General features: G+C 39.3%; 1 protein-coding gene across 1 annotated transcript; it reads left to right on the plus strand.

The window, feature by feature from the left end:
- The first annotated feature begins 2,079 nt into the window (after positions 1–2,079).
- setd9 (SET domain containing 9) lies at positions 2,080–12,381 on the plus strand. Its single transcript, XM_088629720.1, has 6 exons — positions 2,080–2,243; positions 7,179–7,525; positions 8,027–8,150; positions 10,732–10,847; positions 11,299–11,404; positions 12,207–12,381. Exons 1-6 carry the CDS (start codon positions 2,146–2,148, stop codon positions 12,292–12,294), a joined length of 879 nt encoding a protein of 292 aa, XP_088485846.1. The 5' UTR covers positions 2,080–2,145; the 3' UTR covers positions 12,295–12,381.

Here is a 12,381-nt window from a genome sequence, read left to right on the forward strand (position 1 = left end):
CAATGCTCGCTGTGATGTATGTTAAACTAGAAATTGCTCATTTTAGTAGGAGGTATATCATTTTCTTAGGTCTTTACTGACCTTAAAAGTTTCCAGATGTTTGCTTCCTGCTTCCCTGCGACCTGAACTGCGCGAAGTTTTTACAAAATGGACGGATGGAGTTTAATTTTCTTGCCCTGCACAGTATTTCTAAAATTCTGCTTGTCTTGGCACTTTCGTTCCCTCCTGTTTCCTTACACAATCCCGAGAAACACAATCTCGACCACACAGCGGCGCTTTGAATGTGGAGATCCTATCCGCCGTTGGTGCCACTAGGTGTCGGTAACGAGATATTTCCAGGAGCCTCTGAGTGAAAGGGGGGAAAATGTCGCCGATCAACTTTAAAATTGTTATAAAAGCTTCATTGATAGCGCTGCAGAAAAAATGGAACTCACACAAATATAGATTTGTACTGTGGATTGGCGTACAATCTCACACAATAATTTTGCGTTTCAAGTTCCAATCTGGCAATACTGAGATTTGTATGAATTCAAAAGTTGCACAACTAACATCCGTGTGCTTTGGTTAGAAATTTGTGCCCTATAAAATTGTCTGTTACAGAGACTGATTTTTTTTACTGGGTGCGATTTCATTAATGAGTTTGGTTTCAGAATGGCTACTTTAAAAATGCAGCTAATTGGACATAAAAAGTAAAACACTAATTGTATAGAGAAAAATAGTCCACAATAGTTTTTGTATTTGCTATCGCATAAGGAAAAGCTTTCCAAACTAATGTGTATAAGGTCACCAGAAAGCGTATTATATGCAAAATCTAAAATTTCCATATAAATGTACTTTATATACCCTTAGCATGGTTAGCATGAACATGGTCACGTGGTAATTCCAAATATATTATCTTTTTAACATTATTTTGGTCAGAATATCCAAAATAATTTACAGGCATTATACTTATTTTATGTAAGACCCAATGGAAAAATGCTAGTCCAGTTTATGGAATGGAAAAGAGTACATACATTTAGCATTTTGCACATGGGTCATGTCACATCATCCAGGTGTGGCTGCACATTGGTGGTGATGGAGGGGAGTCCCCATTACCTGTAAAGCACTTTGAGTGGAGTGTCCAGAAAAGTGCTATATAAGTGTAAGCAATTATTATTATTATAGGTCGGTTTAAAGTTTATAATGTTTTTTGAACAACACCAAGAACTGTAGATGTCTTTCAAAATTGGTATTGTTTTCACAGGCTTAATTAGATTAAAAGTTCAAATGTTAACATGTTTAGTTTACTTGCTTGAAGAAAATAGTATTGTACCCTTTGATTAATATTTTTGGCTTTAAATTACGGTTCATCTAGAAAATACGAATATAAGAATGCACAGGGGCACTACATTAGCTTAGCACTGAGACATTAATCAAAGGCAAATGTGCAGCAATTATAAGATCATAAGAACAGTTACAAACAAGAGAAGACTGGTCGGCCCATTCGCTTACTTGGTAGTAGCTTTCTGATTCAAGAATCTCATCCAGCTGCTTTCTTGAATTGAAGGATCCCAGGGTATTAGCTTTAACATTAGGGCAGAGTGGAGGCACTGTGGCTAAGGATCTGCGCCTATGGCTGGAAGGTTGCCGGTCCAAATCTGCTCCAGGGGTGCCATATAAAACGTCTGACCCTGCGCTCTGACCCCAAGCTTCTCCCTGCCTCTGTGTCTCATGGATAGTGAGCTGGGGTATGTGGGGAAAAAAAGACAAATTCCTAATGCAAGAAACTGTATATGGCCAATAAAGTGATCTTATCCATTATGGCTTGTTAGCTTGTACTATACTTCCACAACCTTTTGGGTAAAGAACTGCCTCCTGATCTCAGTTCTAAATATACTTCCATATAACGTTTTACACTCCTTAGATAATATGTTATTAGAAAGTGATTTAGTATAGAGTGTAAACCTATAACTGCTTTTAACACAACAACAAAAACAATGAAATTGCTCTTGCCACACCAGAAACGATCAGACAGTGGCGCTTTGAATATGGAGCTCTTACTGTAGCTGCTGTCTGTGCCACTAGGTGTCGGTAGCGAAATATTTCGAGGAGGGTTTTAAGGCTGTGAGTGAAAGGGGTAAAAATGTCGTCGAACGATTTTAAATTATGATAAAGGCTACATTTAAATCACTGCAGAAAAAATGGAACTCGTACAAATATAGATTTGTACCCTGGATTGCTGTAAACTTGGGTAAAAATGAAAGGTAATTATGTGCAAAGTCAAGGTCAACCCTTTAAATTATTTTGGTTCACCTTTCTGGCGGAAGTAGGGAGCTTACTGCATCTGCATCCTTAGAGTGTGTGTATACAGGACTTAGTGCTAAAGTTTAGTACAGAGGTTTGTTTTTCGAAGTAGACCGTTATCTGAAGATAGATAACGCACGGGTACTGTATCTTGTGTGTAAAATACAAGCGAAATTATCTTTCCTTTCTTGTTAAGCATAACCCAGCTGTCTATTATTTACATCCTGCAGGTTAACGTTTAATATAAAGATCCATTAAATGAACATTGACTATGTACCGCTATTAAAATAATGATAGGTAGGGATGGTGAATTAAGGTGAAGGTCATATTGTTTCACGAACTAATCTACAAATGACTATATTTCCTAAATTGGAATTAACGCAACTCAATGTAGTATTGCACAATTCCCGTGCAGCTGTGAACATAGCAGTCTAAAAAAAATGCCGAATCAGTGTATTGGACTGCATTCAGTAACGTTGTTGATATAAATTATATTGATTGTCAAAACAAAATAGTTTTGTCTGCCCCGTTTTTTATATCGGGGAGAAACCTGAACAATCTAATGGCCCTGAAATGTAAACACACCTTTTATTTTTGTCGTGTTCTGCATATTGCTGTTGAGTGTCAGTGAAACATTGTTCTGCACCTGGTCTCGAATTGAGAATTGATACAAAAAGAAAACCCACCCCCTTCGTGTGTGCAAGCCAGCTTCACGCTGCTGTGCAGGGTTTCGTCCAGGGCTGTCCTTTCTAGTTCCTAGAGGGCTGGCTGTACAGTATCTTGTTTTCTTATTCTCCTAAAGCAGCATCTGAAGAGATGGAAGAAGGTGTTTAAATTGCTCCAGCTAAGGCAGCGACAGGCAGATTTAGCTCACTTAAGATTTAGTTTGAATGAAAACCCACAAATACAGTCCTGCTTACACTAACAATCCCTTTCGTTATGTGACCCGAGGTGACTCGGTTTGTATTAGGTGTAAGATTACGTCGCCAAACCCTTTTTAGTAATTTGAGGCTGTGTTTCTATTTGTTTGCTCAATATTTTGAGTTGTAAAATTGTAAAATCTTTTAAATGAACGTGTAATGATCGTATGTCAGAAACATTGGGTTCATTCCGTGTCAAATCTTCTCCTTTAAATTTTAATTTTGCCTGCAATCCGTGTATTGTCATATACGGATTAGATATAAAACTAGGAAACGTTTTTAAGATTAACATCTTGAAAATGTTAGTGAGTAGCTAACATAGATGAGTAGTAGATGAGTAGCTGAGGTACAGTTTATCCCCATTTGTGCTTAGGGGGGTTGTCATACATCAACTAATATTCTACGATATGACCCAAAACTGCTAAGTGTGGCAGCAGGGCCATTAGGCACTTTGGTCCTGCTTCGGAGTCTTGCCTGAGGCACATTATAAATGGAGTTTGCATATTCTGCCTCTTGCTCAGGTTTATCCAGGTGCTCTGGTTTCCTCCCGTAGCCTAAAGACATGCTGTCAAGGTCATTTGGCGTTTCTAAGTAGTCCTCTGTCTGCATGCACGAGTGTGTCTGCTCTGGAGTGGACTGTCCAGGGGCTATCCTGCGCAGCTCCTGTTTTCTGATGGGTTAGGTTCGAGGTCACTGTGACCATGTATTGGTCTCACTCTAATTGATGTAAATGTACAACACAGAACGTTAATGTGTGTTGTTCATGTATACAAATTTATCATTTTGTTTAAATTACATTTAAGACTGTGATGTAGACGGATTACCAAGTCAGTTATTTTAAGATTTTTATGTAGATGGGAGCGTTTTCCATTTTTACATTCTGGAGCCACTCTGTGAGGCCGTTAAATCAGATGAATCGGTAGACAGACAATAGCAGGGCTGTATAGAGAAGGTTAGTTAAATAGGGAACAGACCTGAGTTCTTTGAAATTGATATATATACTGATGGAAAAAAGAAACGCAACACCCCCTCCTCCACACTCTGGCCCTCTGGTCTGCGTGGAACAGGCTGAAGAGTGACTCATTCGTGAAGAGGACCTGGTGCCACTACTGACGAGTCCATCGCAGCCTCTGTCTGGCCCAAGGTAGTCGGATGTGACATTTGGAGTTGTGAGCAGAGAGTCTCTGACAGGTCGCCTTGCTCTTAAGGCCAGTAGCATGGAGCCTCACTGTCCTGTCACTGATGCGGGCATTGTGTCTGCTGGCAGTTTCAGCAGCAGTATGGGTAGCAGATCTGAAATGATCTCTCAGATGGACCAGTCTGATGTGTCGGTCCTGCTCTGGTGTGGTCACTCGAGGGTGACCAGATCTTGGACAGTCATCTGTCCTGCAGGTCTGCTGAAACCTTCTCTGCAGTCGGGACACAGTGGAGTGGCTTACTCCATAGTGTCTGGCAACACTGGCACATGACATGCCTAGCTGCAGCATGCCAATGGCCCCCTCCGTTGCTTCTGGTGACATCTGAGGCATTATGGAATGCACAGAAAACTGACTAAGTGTGGCCTTTTTTCTTCCAGTGACCTAAGCTTTGAATTAAGGCCTTTTTAAAGGTGACCTGTTCAGGTATGTTCCACCTGGACCTCGTTGGGTAAAAGTGCACCTAACAAGCTTTTCGTGTGATTGGCAAGTTGCAATGCCTCACTGCACAAGCTGTATTGCTGGTCAGAGGGCTTAAAACAAATTGACAACTTTTTGTGAAAGTACATAAGCTATAACTATAATATTCTCATTCCAGAAAATGTTGCATTTATTTTTTCAATCAGTATATATTTTTTTACTTTAGAAGCAACTAGCACTTTTGAAACACTTTGGAAATGGGAAATGTTTAACTTCAGGGCCTCTAGTTATACAGAAATATTAACATTGTGGTGCTTATTGCATATTAATTCTGTAAAAGACTTACAGTACAGTACCTGGAGCTGGACATTCACATGTGCACCTGAAATACTAAATATAAATTTTAAGATGCCCAAAATCACTCCAAAATATTTCATAGCTGATTTCCATGTTCTACTTCACAAAATATTAGCAAAATTAAATTCTTGAAGTGAGAAGCTCTGTTTGAAATGACTTATTTATATGTACGGTAACTACGCAAGAATAACATCTTTCCTCCTGGCTTGGCTATTTCTTTGGGTTTCATCTCTAAATTGGCATGCATGCTTCTCATTAAGAGAAGCAGCTCCTTAAAAACAGATCAACCTGATTTTGATATACAGTGCCTTGCAAAAGTATTCGGCCCCCTTGAACTTTTCAACCTTTTGCCACATTTCAGGCTTCAAACATAAAGATATAAATTTTTTATTTTATGTGAAGAATCACCAACAAGTGGGACACAATTGTGAAGTGGAACGAAATCTATTGGATTTTTGAAACTTTTTTAACTAATAAAAAAATGAAAAGTGGGGCGTGCAAAATTATTCGGCCCCCTTGCGTTAATACTTTGTAGAGCCACCTTTTGCTGCGATTACAGCTGCAAGTCGCTTGGGGTATGTCTCTATCAGTTTTGCACATCGAGAGACTGAAATTCTTGCCCATTCTTCCTTGCAAAACAGCTCGAGCTCAGTGAGGTTGGATGGAGAGCGTTTGTGAACAGCAGTTTTCAGCTCTTTCCACAGATTCTCGATTGGATTCAGGTCTGGACTTTGACTTGGCCATTCAAACACCTGGATACGTTTATTTGTGAACCATTCCTTTGTAGATTTTGCTGTATGTTTGGGATCATTGTCTTGTTGGAAGATAAATCTCCGTCCCAGTTTCAGGTCTTTTGCAGACTCCAACAGGTTTTCATCCAGAATGGTCCTGTATTTGGCTGCATCCATCTTCCCCTCAATTTTAACCATCTTCCCTGTCCCTGCTGAAGAAAAGCAGGCCCAAACCATGATGCTGCCACCAACATGTTTGACAGTGGGGATGGTGTGTTGAGGGTGATGAGCTGTGTTGCTTTTACGCCAAACATATCGTTTTGCATTGTGGCCAAAAAGTTCGATTTTGGTTTCATCTGACCAGAGCACCTTCTTCCACATGTTTGGGGTGTCTCCCAGGTGGCTTGTGGCAAACTTTAGACGAGACTTTTTATGGATATCTTTGAGAAATGGCTTTCTTCTTGCCACTCTTCCATAAAGGCCAGATTTGTGCAGTGTAAGACTGATTGTTGTCCTATGGACAGACTCTCCCACCTCAGCTGTAGTTCTCTGCAGTTCATCCAGAGTGATCATGGGCCTCTTGGCTGCATCTCTGATCAGTCTTCTCCTTGTCTGAGCTGAAAGTTTAGAGGGACGGCCAGGTCTTGGTAGATTTGCAGTGGTCTGATACTCCTTCCATTTCAAGATGATCGCTTGCACAGTGCTCCTTGGGATGTTTGAAGCTTGGGAAATCTTTTTGTATCCAAATCCGGCTTTAAACTTCTCCACAACAGTATTACGGACCTGCCTGGTGTGTTCCTTGGTCTTCATGATGCTCTCTGCGCTTTCAACAGAACCTTGAGACTATCACAGAGCAGGTGCATTTATACAGAGACTTGATTACACACAGGTGGATTCTATTTATCACCATCAGTCATTTAGGACAACATTGGATCATTCAGAGATCCTCGCTGAACTTCTGGAGTGAGTTTGCTGCACTGAAAGTAAAGGGGCCGAATAATTTTGCACGCCCCACTTTTCATTTTTTTATTAGTTAAAAAAGTTTCAAAAATCCAATAGATTTCGTTCCACTTCACAATTGTGTCCCACTTGTTGGTGATTCTTCACATAAAATAAAAAAATTATATCTTTATGTTTGAAGCCTGAAATGTGGCAAAAGGTTGAAAAGTTCAAGGGGGCCGAATACTTTCGCAAGGCACTGTATGTATTTTTTATTAAATGAAAAACAACAAGAGGTCATGAGATGCTCCCTGTTCTGTTTTTTAATTCAGAACTCTGCGCCAGGTCATGGACCGGACTCAGGACAAACTTGTCTCTGATGAAGAGATTTCAGCCTCCTTGAGAACTTTTTTCCGGGCCCTGTTTAAAAGCAGTCTCCAGAGGCAGCAGGAGGTTTTAAGTGTACTTCCAGACTCATCGCGATCCACTTACCAAGCTTTTCCATATACCATTGAGACACAGAAGAGCCTTGATGGACATCATGACCCAAGTAAAGTTATGCTTGAAACAATGGGGTTTAGTATCCATCGAGCACCTAGTTCTCTCCAATCTGCTGGAACTGGGGTCTTTATTTCAACAGGGACAGTTCCACAAGGTGCTACAGTAGCCATGTATCCAGGTAACTGTTTTGTTCATTTTGAGAGTGTTTTTGTTCATCATGAGTGAACCATGATCCCAGTATAGGAGTGAAGGTAGTTTCACACCTTTTCGGATCTTTGTTAGGGTACATATCCACAGGAGCAGTTTTTAAAGTCTTATCATGATGTCAGTTTTAATGGTAACACAGCTTCCCAGCCAGTACTGGGAATTTGTGAAAATGGGGGGGTAAAAAGGTCCCAGTTGCAACTGGTGACAGTTCTTCATGTAGATGTGCCTAAGCCCCACAGAGACATTCACACGTTGGTGTCTGGTGCGATCTCTTTTCCTAAAAGGACAGAACATTCTTACTATTCCAAAAGAATGTTTTGCAAATGAGAATGCTCCATGTTAAGAATAGGGAAGAGAAAAAGAAACAAAGGAAGGCTCATCTGAGTGATGTTAGGGCGAACATACTGATGGCCTGTTTTTTCCTGTGCTGTTTTAAAGAAAAGTAATCTGTTGTCATAAATGCTTTTCACAGGTACTGTCTATTATGCACATGAGCCCATCTTTTTCCAATCCATCCGCAATCCATTTATTTTTCGCTGTATTGATGGTGTACTTGTTGATGGCAATGACAGAGGCATTTCAAAAGTTGTGTTTCGGTATGTAATTATTGTTCCTTGTATTGATATAGAGCTTTTCATCTTAGAGGATCCTTCTGTGCTTTACAAGAGGGAGAGACCTTATTCGTCAATAACTGAAGGGCAGCTCCCAGCTGGGTGATGTGCGGTGGCCATAGTGTACCAGCAGCCCCACTACATAGCAGATCAGGTGAAGTGAGAAATTACTTCACCATTTGAATTAAGAGTAAAATTTAGAGAAGCTAGATTGTGCAAGGGATAACTCCCCTACAGTGTAGAAAAGTGCCAGGTGATCTTTAATGAGTCACAACCTCAGCTCTGCAGTGCAGTGGTTCCAGAATCCTGGCCCTGCTAACCCACACACCTGCTGGTTTTTGTTCCAATTACCAAACCGAGCCCCCGGTTACACAGTCAAACCCATCGTTAACTTAATAATAAAATTAATTTGAACTGTTTGTTTCCAGCTCTGAAGCATGTTATATTTTTTTGTTGTTGGACAGTATTTCGTAAGTGAAATAATATCCCAAACTTGACTAGAAACTAAACTGTGACTAGAAAAAAAATGCAAATATTCAATTGAAGCAACTTTCTCGGGTAAAGTAAGGCTTCAGTTATTCTAATGTTATTCTAAGGTGGGAGGGAATGAAAACCAACATGTGTGTGGGTCACCAGAACCAGAACTGGGAACTACTGGTTAATGTGTCATGAGAACAACAGCCCCCCCTACTGCACTGTCCCTGGTCACCATACTGATTTATAGGCATTGGATTATAATTTGTGGGCCAGAAGAAGAAAACATCACCAGCTGGTTCATCAACACCACGCCACTTGCAGCAAGAGCCTGTTTTTTTTCTTAGAGGTCTCTTATTCCCATACTAATTTTAAGTGTGGTTGTTACTGAAGGTGTTGAGATCGACATATAACAGCCAATAAGTTTTTATGCCAGGAATGGCGCATTTGCATGTATACAATCAGGACACAGCAGCAACAGGTTGGCTCATAGATCTTATGGCATGTTGTCCTCTCTTCCCAGCCCTCCTAGCTGGAAGAACACATAAACAAAGTAATACTCAGCTATATAAGTACACAGTACTAAGCACACATGGAACAAAACTACTGTTTCAATTAAACATAAACCATACAGAGACACATCTTTACTAATATACTAACCAGGCCCAGCATTGCTCAGGTTCCGAGATCTGACAACATCAGGCTGAACTGACTTTGCCATTCATTTTTCACTCCAGAAAAACTGTGTGGAAACAATAAGAAAAGAAAAGCTGAACTCTGTAGACATCAAGACTAGTTGTCTGTCTGTTTTAGAAGAAAAGTTTGGAGATCAATACTGTATCTTGTTCAACAGAGTAAATGAGTGGAGGCAATGACTTTAGTATTAGGCCCGTCCCATAACTGTGCAATTGTTTTCATCTGAGTCCCTCTACAGACTTCCTGGTTTCTTTTATAAGTCTCTTTCTGTGAGTTTTATTCATTTAAATATAGACTTATTCTGAGAGGAGAACATCTGTGACAAATTGGTTTTAGAAACTTATGCTGTTGTTTCGGGCCACTGTCGAGAGATCTTTGGCAGCTGTTCTGTTGTTTAAAAACAGATACTGTCAATGATGTTTGTTTAACCTTTTTTATTAGATTTTTTGTGGCCGTTCTGCTACAGTTAATGTTTGGTGTCCAAATAAAAATAGCCTAGTAAATTGTGTGTAAAATGTTGTTCAATGCATTACTGATTTGTATGATCATAAATGGATTACTATCATACCAGGTTGTAGTGAATTTAGAAAAAAATAAATGTTATTTTTAATAAATCCTTGACACCTGGTTAGTCTGGAGCAGCCTCACAACTGCTTGATTCTAGACGCTGTGTGGAAACCCTGAGGCTTGAAGACTTTATTGCGATTTAGGCATAACCCAAAGTCATTTAAACTAAGGCAGCACTCAGAATGGACATAGTATATTCCATGATCCTTGGCTCTCACTGTGTTCTTCTGTTATTGTTACCACACATGAATCATTCTGAAAGGCCTCCAGACAAACAGTTGCCATTGGATAGATTTGCTGAGAGGATGGCAGAAGGATCCTGAAGTCATAAGACCATCGGTGACAGTAAAAGTAAAAAGGAGTATTTCAGGAGAGTTCATGATTCATGACAGTATCCACAAAACAGAAGGCATCTCAGAACTTGTCTTGTGAAATGCAAATGCTGATTAGACTTCACATGCAGACTTTTTTGGTAGCACAACAACAGTAAAACAATTTTAAGAACGTATAATAAGATAAGATGGCTTTATAGGCCATATACAACTTTTCGCATACACCGACTTGCTCTCCATGAGACACACAGGTAGGTTCTCCTACCTTAAGAGACATTTGACCCTTGTGTACATAACCAAACCAAAAGCTGGTATAGTGTTTCTAAGCTCCATGGCCATTAAGGTGAAGGTGACTGACCTTCTCACACATTAATTGGTATTTAACTGTAAAGGTATGAAACCTCCCTGTTATATGTCTTGCAGCTTGACACAATTAACATCTATTTTGTGAAAACATGTTTTACGGCACTCTGTTTAAAGACTTCTTATTTATTTAGGTCATGCAGTGGAAGGGATAGGCTGGGCCCTTTTCAGATGAGTGACACCAGTTGGCTCACAACCATTCCACAGAACCCACTGGCTGTGGGACAGTATGTGAACAACTGCTCTAATGGCATGTGCACACTTTACTTCTCTCCTTTCTGTGTGGTTCATTGTAATATGTTTGTGCCTTTTTTAAGGATTAAAATGGTGTATGAATTGTAATGATGTCTAGAGAACTCACAATAACAAAAAATGGATTGTAGGAAACCTTTAAAAAGGTATTCTATGGGCCGAGGACATTTGTTATAAAAAGTTCAATATATACAAATAAGTGTTCCTAAAAAGAACAGTGATGCTGCTCAACTTGTATTTGATTATACCTGGGAAGAAAACTGAAAGTACAGATGATTTGTGTTTGTTTGAGAAAGTGAATTGAGGTTTTGTCTCTGGATTAAAAAGGCCTGTTGCTAAATTCAGTTTTTTATGTATTTTCCATTTTTATATACTTTAAATCTCTTTTCATTTACACATATTTTTTGTAGTAAAGAGCTAATTTTATTTTTTTACCTTTTTTTATTTAGAAAAGGCTGCAAATGTATGTTATCAAGAATTCGATGTGCCAGCAGAATTTCCCCTAGAACTTTGCCAGTTCCTTCCCAATGTGAATTACAGGCATGAGGTACAAAGGTATGACCAGTTTTAAAGGGGTCCGTAACAAAACACAGTGAGTACTTGATATTTTGTTCTTTAAAAGAATTGACCCAAATATTCCGTTTCTGAATTAAGTATAGTTGATTAGTCCAAGGAAAACTGCTTAAAATTATCCCTTTTATGCTCACCTTTTATGAATCTCCAAAATTACAATAAAATATGGTTTGCATTTGCCTGTCATGTTTTGCTCTATTCATTCTATGAATACCAAATGGATTTTCAAAGATATTTACTAGATTTAACTTACCTCTAAACTCCTCCTAGTGTAAAGTACCTATCTAGCCCAAACTTAATTACAATCACCTTTATTCCTTAATACACCTGAGATGTGTGTGTGTGTACTTACCAACTTTCAGCTCATCATGCTCAGCTTTTGTCATGAAATAAAGATCCAATTTAAGGCTTCACTTAGACATGAGACAACATATTGACTGCAGTCCTGCATTTTTGCTGAGACCATATCTTAATGAGACATCATCTAATCTGTTCAACACAGCAGAACAGGACACAGCCTCTTCTATTGTCTCACATTTTGAAGTACACAGCAATGGTTGATGTGGAACAGTGAGACAGTTTATCACCATTTAAGTTTTATTCTGCCTTCTGCCAAAGGTTTCAAACCTGTTTTTTATTTTAGTCTTGGTTTGGCATCTTAGTCTTGCTATTGTCTCAATACCAAATACTTGCGGTGACCACTGGATTGCAATTGCAGTAGTTGCTTAGATGTATCTTTTTGTAAGATTGAATGTCTTGTTCTTTTATTTCTAATGTTTTTCAGGCCTTTGAGGTGTGTTGTTCTTGTGGCACTGAGAGAAATTCACCAAGGGGAGGAGCTCTTCTCAAACTACTACACCATTGTACATTAAGAGTGTCTGTTTCCACATGAAAAAAATCTTTGACAGGGTTTTCATACTAACAGTCAGAAGTTATTGAAATAAATGATCATAAATGAA

Source organism: Lepisosteus platostomus, chromosome 4 (assembly GCF_059453375.1).
Source record: "Lepisosteus platostomus isolate fLepPlt1 chromosome 4, fLepPlt1.hap1, whole genome shotgun sequence".
NCBI lineage: Eukaryota > Metazoa > Chordata > Actinopteri > Semionotiformes > Lepisosteidae > Lepisosteus > Lepisosteus platostomus.

What these genes read in the sequence shown, in the direction of transcription:
- setd9 (XM_088629720.1), top strand. Translation starts at nt 2,146, where the DNA reads ATGATAAAGGCTACATTTAAATCACTGCAGAAAAAATGGAACTCGTAC. An exon ending in AACTTGGGTAAAAATGAAAG is followed by an intron (nt 2,244 to 7,178) that starts GTAATTATGTGC and finishes TTTTTAATTCAG; the next exon opens with AACTCTGCGCCAGGTCATGG. An exon ending in TACAGGCATGAGGTACAAAG is followed by an intron (nt 11,405 to 12,206) that starts GTATGACCAGTT and finishes AATGTTTTTCAG; the next exon opens with GCCTTTGAGGTGTGTTGTTC.